This window comes from Talpa occidentalis, unplaced genomic scaffold (genome assembly GCF_014898055.3).
Source record: "Talpa occidentalis isolate TD23 unplaced genomic scaffold, MPIMG_talOcc4v2.1 talOcc4.17, whole genome shotgun sequence".
Taxonomy (NCBI): Eukaryota; Metazoa; Chordata; class Mammalia; order Eulipotyphla; family Talpidae; genus Talpa; species Talpa occidentalis.
Window position 1 is genome coordinate 46234083 of NW_023601754.1, and position 16812 is coordinate 46250894.

The following is a 16812-nucleotide window of genomic DNA, read 5'->3' on the forward strand; positions in this document are numbered from 1 at the left end:
TGGTTCCTGTCACCTCCTCCTTCAGAAAGGAGACCATCCCCAGAGCTCTCCTCTCGGGGACACAAAAGTGAGAATCAGTCTAGAAAAATGAGTCAGTTACTTAACTAGATACATTTTTTATTTTTCCCCTAAATCTTCTGACTCTTTCTTTGAAAGCTCAGGTTCATCATCCTCTTCACTGCCACCACCAAACTGGCAAGTCTTTATGAAATCGATGAACTTCCCAGAGTGAAAGTAAAGTATCCTGGGGGTACAAATAGGGGAGCCAGATTAGGTGTCAGCCGAGGGAGAGACACAACTTCCCAGCTCCCCTATATTTGACCTTCAACAATTCTCCAAGCTTCGCCCTTGGAAGTAAGCCCCACCTTGTTTCCTAAGTCTGGTTCGGATGGAAGTCCAGCTCTCAGTGTTCCAGAGCTCCCAGACCCCCTCCACCTTACGTGGTTAGGGGAAAGCCCGCCCCTCTCTGCTAGCCCTGCCTTCTTCAGAGGACAGCTCACGCGGTCGCAATGCCGGCGATCAGCACGACAGTGGCGCAGATCAGCAGCCCTACCAAGCGGCCTTTCAGCATATTCTTCGAAGATGGTGTCGGTGGGATCTGGGTGGTGGTGGTGGTGGCGGCGGTGGTGGTGTTGGGCTGCTGGGGGTTACCCACACCATCCGGGAACCCGTCCTTTGGCAAGTCGATGTCTACCGGAACCTCCGGGGTGACTCTTCTAGGCAACACTGATGAAGAGGAAAGGGAGCAGTCCCAGGAGGGGCGAAGGTGCCTCTCTGTCCAAGGCAAGTCCTCTGCCGCCCACCCCACCCCAGGACCCAGGACCTCCAGGTCCTCGTCATGCCTCCAATTGCATGAAGATGGGACACCCAGAAAAGGCAGTCTGTCACCTGGCCTGAGGCCACGCCCAGAGTGGGAAGCCACACCCCCGACCTGAAACCACCTCGAACCCGTAAATTGCGCCCCAAGAGGCCACGACCCCGAGCGAACCCCAGCCTCCAACCCCCAGAACCCTAGATCCCAAACTTCTCTCAACTCCCCAGCACTGACCTGTGACGCGAAAACCCATGAACGTGGCCTGGCCATATCCCTTGAGGCCCAGATCGCAGACGTAATAACCTGCATCACTCTTTGTCGCCATGGGCTTGGTCAGAATGGGGTTTTTCCCCTCGGACAAGAAGTTCTCAGTGTAGACGTGCGTAACCTAGACCCAAGCTCAAGGGGTCACAGATGCCTGGGGAATTCAGGGGGGGTGGTGTACAGGGAGGGGAAAATCACGGGGCCTCAGTAGGGAGAGGTGGGAGTCCAGAGAGCAAGGGTCAGGGCACAGGATGGGGGGGGGGCAGTAAAAGCCAACCTAGGTGATGGGGTCATGGGGGGGTCTGCGGTGCAGGCAGGTGGATACAGGGGCCAGGGGCTGGCAGGGACCTGCCGGACTTGCAGTTCTGGGGTTACAGGAGTCGGAGGGCCCCACCCTGAAAAATCTGTAATTCGTCAAGCCTTTAGAAAGTTTATGCCAGTTCAGCTCACAGTCCAGGATCAAGTCTTCCATCTCATGGATAGTGATTTTGCGCTCTGGGAAGGGGGAGGGGGGACAACCATTCTTGATCCTCCCCCAGCTTGTGAATTCTCCAGGCCTCTGTGACCTCTGGAGCTCGAGGTCTAGCTTTGGGGGAACAGTTCCACTTGGTCTCGACCCCACTTTTTCTTGCTGCGGTCTCCAGTCTCCCCCTTCTCTAGACTCCGTCCCTCTGGCATCCCTCCAGCCCTCCCCTGACTCCATTCCTCTGGCGCCAAGACCCCTCTCTCACCCCCGCAAAAGTCCTTCTTTTTGCAAAGTTGAAGTTTCTTCGTGCAGGTGTCACACAAGAGCAGAGACTGCAACATGAGACCTGAAGGGGCAGGGCCAAGGCTGTGCCTCATCCACTAAAAGGCGGGGCTCAAAGGAGGGCAGGGCCAAGTGCTGGTTGGAGCGGCCAGGGGCTGAATCCCGAGGAAGTCAGTCCCAGGGGCAGCTCTAGGCGAAGCGGGGTGCAAAGCAGGATGGAACCCAGCTCGGTGAAGCGTGCAAAGAGACTACGACCCGCTCCCCAAGAAGTGCGAAGTGCAGAAGAAATACTAGAATGAAGAGACTCGGAGACGCGAAAGGAGGAAGACACGGGCTGGGTACTCAGCGGGGTCAGGATGAGGGACAGAGAACCAAAATGCAAACTCACCACACTCGTTGGGACAAAAATCTGCCTCGGAAAAAAGAAAGAAACGAGAATCAGATTTCTGAGTTAAAGGGGGTGAGAGAGGAGCTGAAGGGAAAGGCTAGAGCTGGGTCCTCGTACAAGTCTCAGGGAAGAAGGCCCTGGACGCCTGGACCCCGGGGTCTGAGGGAGGAAGGGGTTGTGACACACGAAGGACCAAACTCAGAAAGGCAAAGGGCTGGGGACGGGGACTCGTGGGTGGTAGAAAAAGGGGACCGAGGCCCCAGACTCCCATCTTCCCTCACCTTCATTTTGGAACTGAATAGCAAGGCGGGCAAAGTTTTCCTTTCCCAGCTCCAACATCCAGGTGACTTCATTTGTTAAAAGCTCGCCTGGGAAGAGGCAGGATATTGCAGGCGCCCCCCACCCCTACCGCAGGTACAGTGAGTTTGGCCCTGTCTGCAGAGCCTTCTCACAAAAGGACAGTGCCATTGAATGACCACAGGGTGCTGGCCACTGGGTAGAAGCAACAAGTGGGATGAAGACAGTTCACTATGATCGTCATTTTCGAGATGAGGGAGTCGTGAAATCCCTCTCTCCAGGTCGGAAGAGGTAGAGCTGAACTTTGTAGCTAGGCAGTCTGCCTTCACCATCACCAGACCATCCAGGCATCACCAGCAATCACTTTCCTGGGAGACTCTGGGACACCACCATCACCCCCCCGCCCCCGCGCTTTCCACGAATTTACCACTTGCGCCACTGTCTGTGATGGTTTTCAGATCCTTCAGGAAAATCAAAACTGCCCTTTCCTGTGTGGCATCATCTGTGGAGGGAGATAGAACTCCAGATTCCACCATTACTGTCTTCTAGGCACCTAATCTTAGAAACCACAATTCCCATGGAGTCACTAGCAAGGACAGGCCTCGTTAAGGAATTACCCAGCAGTTCCGTTCTGGGAGTTGCTGTTTTATTACACAAAATTGCAAATAAGGGGAGAGAGAACACAGAATTTGCTAGCCTTGGGGAAATCTGGAATTTGCATCCCAGCTCTCTATTCCAGAACTCTGGAGCCTCGGCCTCCAGCTTTCCTCCCTGCACCCAGTCATCCTAGTCCCAGATTCTTCCTTTGACAGGACCTGGGAGTCCGAGTTTGCAACTGCTCTCACTCACCAATGGCCCTCATAGAGACATTTTTGTTGATTGGCCAGTCCTTGTAATCCCTCAGCATTTCCTTTACGTCGTCCATAAATGGTTTGTGTTTATCTGGAGGCAGGTGACGAGGCAGGTACTCCCTCTCCAGAGACTGTATCGCCTGCTGCACCCTTTGATCACAAATGACACAGCCCGGGGCCGGAAGCACGCAGCTGGCCAGCGCCGCCACCAGAAGGGGAAGCCTCAGCCCCATGACGGCCAGAGCGTGGCCTCCGTGCAGACCCCCCAAGGAGGGTCGTCAGACTCCAAATCGAGAGGTGAATGCTAAACGGAGAGAAGCTCTTCTCCGTGACCACAGGCCCCTACTCCCCAGCAAACCCAGGAGTCCTGGTGCACCTGCAACAGCCGCTGAGCCACCTTGATCCTGACTGTTGTTCTTTCCAACACCAGGGTTCGCTCGCGAGCCGAATCCAGGTCCCGAGGGCTTTTGGAGAGGACGTGGGCTAACTTCTGCTTTCTCCCCCGACCAAAATTAAAGATTTTGTTGGGGGCGAGGGTGAGGTTGGCTGCGCGGTATAAAGAGCTTTTGCACTGGGGTCAGGTCATAGTTCGCCTGGGTACCAGAACCTCCCACGATCGCCACCGTCTATGCCGAGGGGAGCCCGAATTCCCGAGAGATAAAACCCCTGGGTTTCCTTGGCCCCGCCCAGAATCCCGACTCTCAATCTGATTGGACCAAAACAAAGGGAGGACCCGCCTATCGCTCCTTGATGTCACAGAGTGGGGTCGCCTTTTCAGGCTGGCACAATACTAGCATCTACCCCAGGGAAGTACCCTGTCTGCTCCGGGTTTCCAGAGCCGAGGGACGGGCTTCGGACCCTCGGTTTCCTCCCCAGCCAGAGCGCGAGGACCCAGGCTTCCGGCTAGACGCCCACGGCCCTTTGGAAACCCTGGCGTGCAGCCACAAAGGTGTGGGGAGTAGTCCTTTCTAGCCCTAGGACTCCCAGAAGACCCCGTGGTCTCTCCTTGGGGTGTTCCCACCAGATTAGAGCAGCAACCCTATAACTTTGCGGGAAATGTAGTTCAAGAATTATACTCTTTGCTCACTCCCTATTGCATCTTCTTTCCCCAGCTTATGGAGCTGGGTGCCAAGATCCCATGGGAAAGGGGCCTGATACGGTGGGTCCCAGCGAAAGGAACTGGGTTCCAGAGCTTTGAGTCGTAAATGTTCTCTCTTTTTATCTTTCTGCACCCTGAAACAGGTGACTAGAAAAATTACTCACACACAAGAGGATGCCAGGTCCGAGCTGGGCCAGTACCTGCAGACATGAGTAACAAGTCCCTGGACATTGAACATCTTTCCTCTTACTCACACAAGCACACAAGACTCAAAAAACCTGCAGAGACAGGGTTGGTCTGTGGCCGTTTTAATGCATACCTCCTCCCCTGATCTGTGGGAGCCCAGTGGGGAGTGGTTCCCCAAAACGCCCTGCAAAGACTAGATGAAGGGGTTCATATTCTTTAGATGGGCATATAGGGAAGACGAGGACAGTTGATGTAACAAAAGTGTCTTCCTGGGCCTCCCTGGTGGCCTAGGAGTTGAGTCTCAGCACTGTCACCTATGCAGCCTGGGTTCAATCCCCAGCCGGGGAGCTGGTCCATGTATGCTGTGGCGGACCTCTCCTATCTCACCCACTGTTCCCCTTGGTGAGCTTCAGTGGATCCACCTGTTCTGTTCACCACTCTGTCTCCGGTGAATCCTCTCATCCCTCCCTTCCCCGCACCTCTGGCCTACACCCCAGTTCTTCTATGAAAAAAAAAAAAAAAAAACCCTCTCTTCCTTCACTTTTTTTTTTTTAATATTTTATTTCATATCTTCCTTCACTCTTAAGAAATGTCAAAGGACTCCTGAAATGACTCAAGAATCCAATTCTTGGTCAGACCCTGTGCTCCTGCCTGGGTTTGAGGCTAGCTCTGGGGTCTCTATACCTTTGGGTCCTCTCATTCCTGACTTGTCAGAAGCCACATGAAGGGTTTCTATGAATTCAGAGTCAGACAATGGTTGGCAAGGAGCACCTGTGACTTTCTGCAAGCCCAGAGGACACATTTGTGGAACTAGCTTCTAGAAAATGACCCCCCCTACTACCCACCCCCCCACCCTCCTAGCAGTCCAAATGTCCAGGAGGAAATTTCCTTCATGAGAAAAGAGAACCCAAACTCAGAGCCAACATATGCAGCATCCAACTGTCTCTGGTGATTTTTGACACACGCAACCGTCTTGAGTTTTTGATGTTAAAAGCCAAAGTGTCCCAGGATTTCTAGAAAGTCTTGCTTCAGAGATGGCAGCCTTTCTGCAGCCATCCTTCTCCCTGCAAAAAGTCTTTATGATTTTCCCCCCATGGGTTAAACGGTTGTACAGTCTTGCTCACACCCAGCTCCTTTGCTACAGAGTCTGCCTTTCATGTCTCTCTCTTTCTGGCGATGGAGAAACACTGAGCTTATTATGGCTGTGCCTTCATACGTTTCTTTTCTGAAGCTATCTGGTAAGCTAGACCCCATCTGGTCTGCAAGGGCCCTGCAGAGGTCTTCACAGGCATTTGAACCAGTCTCTGTGGAGCAAATCCCCCTTCTAGAATCACTCCAGAAATACAGACGGGGCATCGGTAGAAGGCACCTTGCTCTACAACATCTATGAGTTCCGTGGGAACCAGGGTAGAAGAAATATCTCCTCTAGGAAAGGTTAAAGCGGAGTGGAGACAAGTCTGCATTAATGCCCACCCACTCAGGGAGGAAGGCAGCCTCCGGCTTAAAGATCTTCAGGAACTCGGAGGTGGGCAGGGTGAAGTTGGCCAGGTACACGGTATCTCCACCTGCCAGGTAGGCAGCCCAGAAGCCAAAGGTGCCAATGGTCATGATGGTGTGGTTACACTGTGTGAGCAGGGCAAAGTCCTTCCCCGGGGATCCTTCATGGCCATTGCCAGCAAAGACCACATCCCCCCGGGAGGTATCGATGTTTTCTTGGCACCACTGCATGCCGTTGCTGGTGACCACAAAGATGGGGGCTTCGTGCCGTGCCCGGAACCAGTCCATGGCCTGCTGGAGGTAGGCACGGTCACCCACCACACCCTTCCAGCGCTGGGGCATGACTTGCAGATAGTCTCCCCGGCGCACGTGGACTCCCACGAAGGTGCGTGGCCGGTCTCCTGTGCGGCCCAGGCGCAGCTGCCTCAGGAAACCCTGGGCCTCCTCCCGCACGTGGTTGTGCAGGGTGAACTCGCTGCGGATCTGCTCCCGGAGGTGGTGGAAGAAGGTCCAGGAGCAGGGGAAGCCAGTGAGCTTCAGCACGGGATGCGTCAGGTGGGCGTAGTCCTCCGACATCCAGTCGTGGAGCTCCAGCTCCTGCCAGGGCGTGGACTTGTCCACCTCGGGCGCCAGCACTGGCAGGGAGATGCGGAACATGGGGGCCAGGGTGGCGTGCATGGCAGGCAGGATGAAGGCCCGGCGACCGTTGAGCCGGGCCAGGGCCAGCAGGGTGGCGTACTGTCCCATCTGATTACCGAACCGACCCTCTGGGTGGATAGTCCAGGTGCCTGAGAGGGACGCAGGGTGTTCGGGACAGGAGAGAGAGGTGTTGGCTGCCTTCGGTGTGCCTGACAGGCAGAAGATGGCCACCCGGGTTGTCGCACTACAAGCACACAGGGTGAACAGGTTCAGGCTACTGTAAAGGAGAGCTTCGTGGACGTGGAGGAAGAAGAAAACTGAGAGAACACAGACTAGCAGGAAGGCCAGACACAGGCGCCGGTGACTGGGGGCCCACATGGCTGCAGAGGGGGAAAGGTAAATTAGCAGATTCTCCAGAGCCTAGGGAGGACCCTTAAGACGAAGGGCAGGGAGCAGGAGCCTGGGGGCCAGGATGCTCCCTCCCGGGGAACGAGGAAGCCAAGGGTTTGGACGCAGGGTCTCAGGGAACAGGAGGTCAGTATTCAGGACTCCTGGATCTGAGGGAGGAGAGGCAGGAGGCCTGTTGTTCCAGAGGATGCAACCTGTGTTTTGTTTTGTTTTTAAATATTTTATTTATTTATACAAGCGCTGGGGTGTAGGCCAGAGGTCGGGGAGGGGTGAGAGGAATCACCAGAGACAGTGGGGAGCAGACAGGCGGATCTTCTGAAATCCACTGCTGAGGGGAGCAGCCGGGAGCCAGGAGAGGTCTGCTGCGCCCTGTGGGTCAGCTGGCAGGGGATGGAACTCTTGCTGCAGCAGTGGCTGCCCATAGCTTCATAGTGCTGAGACTTAACCCCTTGCACCCCCCGAAATCTGGTGTTTGCCATAGTGCAACATCCCAGGAGCCACACAGCTCCCCACATCCTGGAATCTCTTCCCACCTGTGAGGCTCGCTGGAATAAGCCGCGGTTCCACCAGCTCCTTTCCCAGGCGGCCCTGTGGGAGGGGCAGAGTCCTCCACAGGTCACTGGAAGCTACAGGCCGAGCAGACCGTGAGCGGCTGGGAGCCCCCGCCTTGACGGAGGGACCCCAAGTGACTCAGGAGCAGGGGCTGGGGGCGGAGGGGCCTCGCGAGCGCCTTAGGTGAGAGGCTGGAGGAGGCCTCCAGGAACCGACGGCCGAGATTCCTGAGCCCAGGCACGGGCAGTCCCCACTCACCTGAGCAGACGGGGAGCAGCTCCACGTGCGGCTCGGCGCGCCCCAGCGCGCAGCCCAAAGGGCAGCCCGCCCCGGCCGCCGCCGGAACCCCAGGCCCGGGGATCCCTGGCTCGACCGCGGCCGCCCCGCGCCACCGGCCGCACGGGCTCCCGGAGGCGGGGAAGGAAAGGGGCGCGGTCTGCATCCGCGGCCTCCGCCCTGCCCGGGCCAGCCAGGTAACTCCGCGGCTGGGCCCGCCCCTTCCCTGGCGCCGAGCCCGGGGCGCCCCGGGACAGGGTGGTAGCTTCCTCCCCCTCCCCCCGCCGCGGCTCCCCCGGAGAGCTGCCGCTCCGCGGCCGGCCCCCGCCTCCGCGCGCCCGCCCCGCGCCCCGGCCGGGGAGGCTCCGCCGGCGCCGCCCGCCTGGGGTCCTCGCGCCGCATCCCGCCGCCAACTTGCGGACCGAAGCGCAGCGACCGGCCGGGCCCCGGGAGCCGGGTCCGCGGGCTCCCCGCTCCGGACCTGCGCCCCGGTACCTGGACGCGCCGGGCCCCGCCGCGCCCCAGCCGCTGGGCGACTCGCGGGCCGGGCGGGGGCGGGCGATCCTCGCGCCCGCCGCGGCGAACGGGCGGCACAACCTGTTTGCCTGGCAGCTCCCGGAGGAGGCGCCTCCCCCTGCGCGCAGGGTCGGGGCCTGAGCGCCTCCATCCCGAAGGCGGCCCCGAGCCCCCCAGGGGCGACAGATCCCCCGTCTCGCGGGTCCACCCGCGAAATCCAGAGCCCCGACCCCAACCTCTCTTTTGGGGGGCTCTCGGGGCGAGTGCCTGGCGGCTACGTTCTGGCCGGCACTTCCTGGAGGCCGCCTGGCCCGAGGAGGGGAGGGGGCGCTCAGGGAGCCCGAGTGGAGGAGACTTGATCCTCCCGGCCTGGCCCGAGGCTGCCTACCCGGCCCGGGCCCTCCGCTCTGCTCTCGGCGGCCCCGAGGTTCTTTCCATTGCGGACGCTTCCCAGTCCCACCCCAGACCCGGCCCCGAAGTCTGGTCATTGTCTTTCCACACGCCAAGGTCAAAGACGCAGGCATTTGACTGGGCCAGAAATTGTAGAGACTCGGGACTTTGAAGGCCCCAGGCCCTCCTCCCTCAGACCCGGGAGTTCAGGCCCCGGCCGCCTCTGTCAGCCCGGGGAGTCCAGGCCCCCTCCTCACCGAAGCCCGCGGCCTAGTGTGTACTCTAAGGGATTCCAGGAAAGCGCCCAGCCTCTTGTTCCCGGGACACCTGGGTCTAACCTCCTGCTCCATGACTGGCTAGTTGCCAACCCTGAGTCAGAATTTCCCATTCCCCCCTCCCCGGCTATCTTGGGAGATTCTATCTGGGCCTGAAGTAGCTTCTCTGGTGAGAGGAACAGGACTGTATCAGAGAGAAGGAAGAGGCTGGGACATTCTGTCTCTGGGCCCTGGGGCAGGGATGGGTGAGGTGGAGACTGATTCTTGGTCAGGTGAGAAGCTGACAGGCCAGGACACCAGTGTTCCTTTGAGGGCTCTTCTGTCACGTGGAGTTGCTGCTTTCCTGCTCATCAGGGACCTCAGTGTCTGACTCGAATGGGATTCAGAGCCGCCCTGGTGGCACAAGGGGTTAAGCACCGCACTATGAAGCAATCCTCGGCCTCTGCAGCAGCAGTTCAATCCCAGCCTCTGCAGCAGGAGTTCAATCCCCGGCCGGCCAGGGAGCAACCCACATGGCACAGCAGACCTCTCCTGACTCACCCTCCCCTCCCCTCAGCAGTGTATGTCAGTCAGTCTGCCTGTTCTGCTCCCCACTCTGTCTCTGGTGGATCCTCTCACTCCCTGCATCTCTGTCTTGTATCCCAGCTCTTGCATGTGTAAATAAATAAATCTTTTTAAAAAAAAAAAATGGGATTCAGACATTCTAGTAGTGAGGCACAATCTACATCACTCCTCAGAGGTAGAGGCTTTTCTCAGACCTGGGAGTCCAGGCCCCAGCTCCTCCCGGCTCAGGCCCAGGAGTCCAGGCCCCCACCCCCCTCTTTTCTCAGATCCCAGCCTCCTCCTCCCTCACACCAGGACTCTGGGCCCCCAGTCACTTTCTCTCTGGTTCCGGTTAATCAGATCCTCCTTCCCTGATCCCTCAGAGCCAAGAGTCCAGGTCCCCAGATGAAAGGACCCCCTGATTGCATCATCCGTTCAGGTTGACCTGGCCACGGTGGAATCCCAGCTCCTGCCAAGTGGGTCAAATATCATGGGTCAGGCGTGGAGAAGGTGATTGGGCGGGTCTGTCTAGATATAAATTCTGGAACTTCTGCATCCATCCCAAGAGACTTGGGTGTACTGTCTGCTGGGAATCCACATACAGGAGGACCCAGGCATCCAGGTGACCGGATTGGCCACTGTGAATCTGCTCTCCCAGCCAAACAGGAGCTGATAGAACCTATATCCCTGAGCACTTCAAAGCTCAGACCCCTGATCTTGCCTGCGGATGGGCTGGGCCGAGGCCAGGTCTGAGCACCAGGGACTGTGGGTCCCTGTGCTGGTCGCCCTTCTGCTGGGAGCCTCCCAGGCACACCCCATCCCTGACTCCAGTCCCCTCCTCCAATTCGGAGGCCAAGTCCGGCATCGGTACCTCTACACAGATGACGCCCAGAAGGTAGAGGCCCACTTGGAGATCAGGGCCGACGGTACAGTGGTGGGAGCTGCCCGCAGGAGTGCCGAAAGTGAGTTAAGGGCCAGGACCTGGCCCTGAGGGAGGAGGGGCTGGGACCTGGACTCCTGGGTCTGAGGGAGGAGGAGCTGGAGGCCTGGACTGCAGGATGATAGGGAGAGGGTGCTGGGAAAAGAGCCTCTGAGTCCACGGCCACTTTCTCCCCTCAGGTCTCCTGGAGCTGAAAGCCCTGAAGCCAGGGGTCATTCAGATATTCGGTGTGAGGACATCCAGGTTCCTGTGCCAGGGGCCTGACGGGACACTGTACGGCTCGGTGAGCTCCTGGGATGCCCCTCCTTGCCCTCCACCCTTCCTTCTGTTATTTACCCTCTCTGAGACCCTTTCTCCCTGGGTCAGGCTTAGGCATTCGGTCTTTTGCCTGCCCTGCCCACCCCTTACAGACCCTCTGGACATAAAATCTGTTGTTCCCTATGTTTTCAGGAAGAGGGAGGCTCTGCTTGGGACACCACTGTCCCCAAGCCCCAAGTCACTGGGCCTATAAATAGCTGGTGACCTGACAGGTCGACTTTGTTGACTTACAAGCCCTGCTGACCCCACATGAGCTCCCATATGCCTGGCTCATGTTGGGCACAGATCACTGAAGGAAGTCAAGGCCTGTAAAGTGACCATGACCTTGGGTGGTAGTCAGACACCCCTGCCTGGCCTTGGAGAGTTTTGACTAGTCCCAGGGCTTGAATGTTTCTCTCTGTGAAGTGGAGACAGGGAGGTGTTGTGGGGAAAATTCGGAGCCTGCTTTTCTGGTTTTGTATGCTGGGAAAGGGGCTGGAATCCTGGGGTCTCCGGGAAGACTTTGCAGAGCTATCCTGTGTCTCATCTCTGTTCTTGTGCCCTCAGCTCCGTTTTGATCCTGAAGCCTGCAGTTTCAGGGAGCTGCTTCTCGAGGATGGATACAACATTTACCAGTCAGAGGCCCTGGGCATCCCGCTCCGCCTGCCGCCACACAGCTCTGCATCCCGGGAACCAGCCTCTCGGGGACCTGCCAGATTCCTGCCACTGCCAGGCCTGCCCCAGGCCCCTACAGACCCTTCGGGCATCCTGGCCCCCGAGCCTCCCGACGTGGGCTCCTCAGACCCTCTGAGTATGGTGGGGCCTTCGCAGGGCCGAAGTCCTAGCTACACTTCTTGAAGCCAAGCCACAGTCTCTTTGCTAGTGACTCTCTTCTTTATTTATTGGGTTATTTATATTATTTATTTTTTATTTTTCTTACTTGAAATAATAAAGGGTCTGAGAGGAGGATTGCATGAGTGTATGTGAATGTTTATGGGAGGGGATGGGACCTGTTTTCACCTCTTCATTGACCCCCAAAGTCCCTACCCAAAGTCCCCTCGATATTAGGTTATTAGAGGTCCTATCTTCTTCCTAGAGCCCAGCTTTCTGCCCCACTCAGGCATCCCCAGGGACACTGGACTATCTCTGCTCTTTAACAGCATCAGCCTTGTTATTCCCCCTCTGTCCCCCACCTCCTGTTAGCACTACGGAACTGTAGCTCAGAGCTACTTCAATAGCAGGGAACTTTTAAATATGTGACATGCAGGCCCACAGCCTCGTGAGAGATGTAGTTTTCGGGGTTCATTTAGCACTAGGGGTGGTTCTCAGCGATGGGGCAACGACTCCTGGATCCTGGGCTACAATTGGTGCTAAGAGGGCACTCCTGGATCCCAGTGGGTCAGAGACCTGGGCGCCTGGACACCTGGATCCCAAGAGAACAGGGGAATAGGAATCTGGACTCCTGGGTCTGAGGGAGGAGGGACTGGAGAATGGGAGCTCTGAGTCTCGGGAAGTAGACTGGGAAGCTGGATGCTTCCATCGAGGTGCCATCCCGGACTTTGGAGTATAAGCACCATCATCGAATCAGCCCCAAGAAGCTGCCTCTTTTCCCACAAGGGAGAGCTCCCTACTGCTCTTCCAGTTATTTCGTGGTTGGGAGAGACCTGAAGGCAAAGACTTGTGAGACACACTGCACCTCCTGCGAAGCCCTGGGTCAGCCCTGGCTGAGCACTCCCTGGGCCCCGTCTGGGGCCTGGCCACGGTAGCCCCATGGGATGGTGCTCCCGACCCTTCTGTTAATTCCCAGGCATGAGCAAGTGGGCCATGGTAGTGAAACAGGATGGAAGTGTGTGACCCAGGGAAGGGGTTCCCCTGCAGAGGAAATGACCCGAAGAGAAGGAGGCAGAGGCACAGAGAGGGGAGGGACACGGGCACAGTAATGGGGATATAGAAACCCAGAGACAGTACAGAGATCCGAAGAGGGGGAACACAGCCCGAGAGAGGAGGGAGCTAGGACCCCAGAGAGAGATGGACAGAGACCCAAGAGAGAGGGTACAGAGACCAGGGACAGAGGGAGGCAGAGACCCCGAGAAAGAGGGGAGACCAGAGAGATAAGGAAAGGGACTGAGACACAGGACGAGACAGATTCAGAGAGAAGAAGAGAAACCCAGATATGGGAGGACAGAGACCGAGAGAGAGAGAGAGAGAGAGAGAGAGAGAGAGAGAGAGAGAGAGAGAGAGAGAGAGAGAGAGAGAGAGAGGAGGGAGGGAGAGAGAGGAGGGAGGGAGGGACAAAGATGAGGTAGAGACAGGGAGACAGAGATCCAGAGAGCAGAACAAGGATCCAGAGAAGGGAAGTTCGGAAAAAGAACCTGCAAAATACACTCTAAGGTCCACTGTCCCCCCTCTCTGAGGACTTTGAACTCTCAATCCATTGAGCTTGCTTTCTGGGAGAAGCCCCTCTCCCCCATCTGGGGAGGACAGTTAGTGTCCCCTGTGAGGAGAGCCTCCCCTGAGGTTCTGCCTGGCCCAGGCTGGTGGTGTTTCCCCAGATCCAGGTCACCTCTCAGTGCTTCTAGACTAAACCCAGATCTCAACTCCCTGCAGGTTCCACGGGACATGGGTTGGGGGCGGCAGGGGGTGCAGTGTGCAAAGTGTAACTGGGGAGCTGCTACAACAGGGACCAAAAGATCTGCAAGATATGACCCTTGAATTTGACAGTGATCTGGGGGGGCATCCTGATTGATGAGGTTGCTGGGAGAGATTCCAGACTCTAGCAGGTTGGTTACCCCACTTTGTTCTTTGCTGGACCAAGACCTGAACCCCAAGGGGCTACACTTGGTTATGCCCTAGAGTGGTATTCTCTCTTTAAAAAAAAAAATTATTATTATTTATTTATTTATGCATATAAGAGCTGGGGTGTAGGCCAGAGATGTGGGGGGTGAGAGGATTCACCAGAGACAGAGTGGGGAGCGGGACAGGCAGATCCACTAAAATACACTGCTGAGGGGAGCAGCAGGCAAGTCAGGAGAGGTCTGCGCGCCATGTGGGACCCTCCTCTGGTGGCCGGGGAGCAGCCGGGGATCAAACCAGCGCTGCAGAGGCTGCGGGCAGCTTCGCAACCCAGCGCTCAACCGCTGCGCCACCAGGGGAGGCCCAGCTTGTGTTCTTTTGTCAAATCATTTGCTATGTAAATGTCCAGCCTTTGTCTGGGCACTCTGACCTGCTTTACACTGCACCTCATTCCCTGGAAGCCCCACCATTTTGCTCGAAATGGCTACTTTTCGTCTTTCCAGAGTATGACTAGACCCCATATCCTCCATCCAACCATCTGTGACGGGCCTCTAGGCTGTTTCGGCGTCCCAGCTATTACAAACACTGTAGCGCTTACAGATTTTGCCTTGATGGTTTCATATTTTCACCGCCCTCCTCTTAAAAGCACACTGGTCACAGAATTTAGGACCAAGCTAATCCAGAATGATCTCATTTTTTTATGGAGGTGACGTTAGCTTATAACACTGTTCTGGTTCCAAGGTTACCGGATACACACCCGCTACCAAAGGTCCAGGCACCATCCACCACCCACCAATCTTAGCTTGATTACAGCTGTAAAGACACGTGTTGCAAATAGGGTCAAGGTTGGCAAGTTCAAGCAGATACGTGGTCTGGGGGGACACTGTTGCTCTCACGGCCATCACCACCACACAGGTCTTCAACCTTACATTGCAGCTCATTTAGGAATTTCCTCAGTCAGGGTAGATGTCCCAGTTCTTTTTTTTTTTTTTTTTTGTGGGACCCTTGCTGGCGGCCGGGGATCGAACCGGCGCTGCAGAGGCCGAGGGCAACCTCAGCCCAGCGCTCAACCGCTGCGCCACCAGGGGAAGCCCAGATTTCCCAGCTCTTAAAGTTCACTCTTTGTTGTTTTCCTATGGTATTAAAAACCCAATCTCTCAGCAGGCCACCCCGCCAATAGTTCAGAGAGATCTGCCTCTTCTATTTCCTCCCCCACCAGCAGTTGATCCTTCTTACCCTCTACCCCACAGTTCCCGCCAAGATCAATCTGGGTTTGGCTTCTATTCATTTTCATTGAAGGCAGCTTTGTCCTACCCCACTGAAAAGAAAGGATGCTTATGGGACAGACAAGACGGAGGTATTTTTTTTTTTTTTACGATTTATTTATTTATTTATACAAGAAACAAGGTACAGGCCAGATTCACGGGATGATGAGAGAGGACTCACCAGAGACAGAGTGGGGAACATAACAGGCAGACTGACGAAATACACTGCTGAGGGGAGCAGCGGGCGAGACAGGAGAGGTCAGCTGTGCCATGCGGGACCCTCACTGGCCGGCCGGGATCGAACCGGCGCTGCAGAGGCGGCGGACAGCTTCACAGCGCTGGGCTCAACCGCCTGCAGCACCAGGGGAGGCCCAAGACGGAGGTATTAATTCTCACTCCTATGGCTACAATGACAAGCACATCACAAAGGATAAATGTACCAAATGCACTTGTACTTTCCACTTACTCAATGTCAAACCCAGATGTACAGTTGGTTCTTGGACAATATGCATTTGAGCTGGGAGGGCCACGGGTCCACGTAGACACAGTTACAATCATTGAGTCAACCAATGGCCAATGCAGTCTGGTTGGCTTCGATGATGTGAAACTGTTACAGGGCATGGTGAGGGGCACCCCAGAACCCCCTAACCTACCTGCTCTAAATAGGTTCTGCCATTGCCACATCAAGTCAAAACGTATTCTAGGGCCTCCCCGGTGGCGCAGCGGTTGAGCACTGGGTTGCAAGGCTGCCCGCGGCCTCTGCAGTGCCGGTTTGATCCCCAGCTGCTCCCCGGCCACCTAAGGAGGGTCCCACATGATGCGCAGACCTCTCCTGATGCCCGCTGCTCCCCTCAGCAGTGTACTTCGGTCCTTCTGTCTGCTCTGCTCCCCGCTCTGGCTCTGGTGAATTCTCTCACCCTCCCGCGCTTCTAACTGTACCCAGTGCATGTATAAACAAAACAAACAAATAAATAAAAAAAAACATGCCTCTATTAAAAAAAAAAAAAAAAATTAAAAAAAAAAAAAAAAAAAAAAACGTATTCTAGTGCATAAGACCTTCAATGAAAAAGAACTTTAATCTTTTTAAAGATTTATTCTATTTATACACCCAAGAGCTGGGGTGTAGGCCTTAGGTGCGGGGGCGGGGTGAGAGGAGTCACCAGAGAGAGTGGGCAGTAGAACAGGTGGGTCTACTGAAATACACTGCTGAGGGGAGCAGCGGGGAGACAGGAGAGGTCTGCTGCACCCTGTGGGTAGCTCCCTGGCCAGGAATCGAACTCGTGCTGCAGTGGCTGTGGATAGCTTCATAGTGCTGAGACTTAACCCCTTGTGCTGCCAGAGAGGTCCTGCTTGGGGTATTTTTGTGGGCAGTGTGGGAGTGGCATTTGGGAAGATAAGCAACTGCGCTGGGTGGCAGCAGGGGCAAGCTCACAATGAAGCCTCGCCAGTGAGGAGATGTTGCAGACCCCTAAGGCATGAGGCACTGAGGCAAGGAGAATGTCAAGGTCATGACTGGAACACTGGCCCGTGTTAAGACCATGACGTCCTTTCTTGGGTCAGCAAAGCTAAGCCTGAGAAGCAGGCCAGCGTAGAAAGGGAGTAGAATATACCTGATAACGCAGAAACTTAGAAGTGAACGTGCTCAGGGACAAGGCTAAATGCTAAGGGAGTGATTTCTCATCTAGTAACTAACAAGGAGGGGGCGGTTTGTATCAATAAAAATGAGTTGCACCGGGCGCTCGGGACGCTCGAGCACGAAATGAGAGGCCTGGCG

The 16812-nt window shown here is 56.2% G+C and overlaps 3 protein-coding genes across 5 annotated transcripts; 1 reads left to right on the forward strand and 2 right to left on the reverse strand.

The window, feature by feature from the left end:
* Window positions 1-43: 43 nt before the first annotated feature.
* IZUMO1 (izumo sperm-oocyte fusion 1) lies at window positions 44-4042 on the reverse strand. Of its 3 annotated transcripts, none has more exons than XM_037516927.2 (10): window positions 3739-4042; window positions 3361-3453; window positions 2939-3013; window positions 2496-2582; window positions 2215-2235; window positions 1810-1890; window positions 1473-1573; window positions 1049-1202; window positions 501-726; window positions 49-244 (listed from the first exon to the last, which is right to left on the reverse strand). In XM_037516927.2, the coding sequence occupies exons 2-10, from the start codon at window positions 3434-3436 to the stop codon at window positions 118-120; spliced, it is 948 nt and encodes a 315-aa protein (XP_037372824.1). In that variant the 5' UTR covers window positions 3437-3453; window positions 3739-4042; the 3' UTR covers window positions 49-117. The 3 variants fall into 3 exon arrangements, with proteins under 3 accessions (XP_037372822.1, XP_037372824.1, XP_037372825.1); XM_037516928.2 differs by having other exon boundaries at window positions 3361-3512; window positions 3739-3838; XM_037516925.2 differs by having other exon boundaries at window positions 44-244; window positions 3361-4042.
* Window positions 4043-5516: 1474 nt separating this feature from the next.
* Window positions 5517-8031, reverse strand: FUT1 (fucosyltransferase 1 (H blood group)). Its single transcript, XM_037516930.2, has 2 exons — window positions 8002-8031; window positions 5517-7163 (listed from the first exon to the last, which is right to left on the reverse strand). The coding sequence occupies exon 2, from the start codon at window positions 7159-7161 to the stop codon at window positions 6073-6075; it is 1089 nt and encodes a 362-aa protein (XP_037372827.1). The 5' UTR covers window positions 7162-7163; window positions 8002-8031; the 3' UTR covers window positions 5517-6072.
* Window positions 8032-10443: 2412 nt separating this feature from the next.
* On the forward strand, window positions 10444-11941 carry FGF21 (fibroblast growth factor 21). Its single transcript, XM_037516932.2, has 3 exons — window positions 10444-10705; window positions 10863-10966; window positions 11548-11941. The coding sequence occupies exons 1-3, from the start codon at window positions 10471-10473 to the stop codon at window positions 11836-11838; spliced, it is 630 nt and encodes a 209-aa protein (XP_037372829.1). The 5' UTR covers window positions 10444-10470; the 3' UTR covers window positions 11839-11941.
* Window positions 11942-16812: the final 4871 nt, after the last annotated feature.

Excerpts from the sequence above, each read along its gene's own strand:
- IZUMO1 (XM_037516925.2), bottom strand. The coding sequence starts at position 3,595 with ATGGGGCTGAGGCTTCCCCTTCTGGTGGCGGCGCTGGCCAGCTGCGTG. Across the intron at positions 1,891-2,214 it reads TTTTTGTCCCAACGAGTGTG|GTCTCATGTTGCAGTCTCTG; the intron begins GTGAGTTTGCAT and ends CTGCCCCTTCAG. Across the intron at positions 1,203-1,472 it reads CGAATTACAGATTTTTCAGG|GTTACGCACGTCTACACTGA; the intron begins GTGGGGCCCTCC and ends GCTTGGGTCTAG.
- FGF21 (XM_037516932.2), top strand. The coding sequence starts at position 10,471 with ATGGGCTGGGCCGAGGCCAGGTCTGAGCACCAGGGACTGTGGGTCCCT. Across the intron at positions 10,706-10,862 it reads TGCCCGCAGGAGTGCCGAAA|GTCTCCTGGAGCTGAAAGCC; the intron begins GTGAGTTAAGGG and ends TTCTCCCCTCAG. Across the intron at positions 10,967-11,547 it reads ACGGGACACTGTACGGCTCG|CTCCGTTTTGATCCTGAAGC; the intron begins GTGAGCTCCTGG and ends TTGTGCCCTCAG.
- FUT1 (XM_037516930.2), bottom strand. The coding sequence starts at position 7,161 with ATGTGGGCCCCCAGTCACCGGCGCCTGTGTCTGGCCTTCCTGCTAGTC.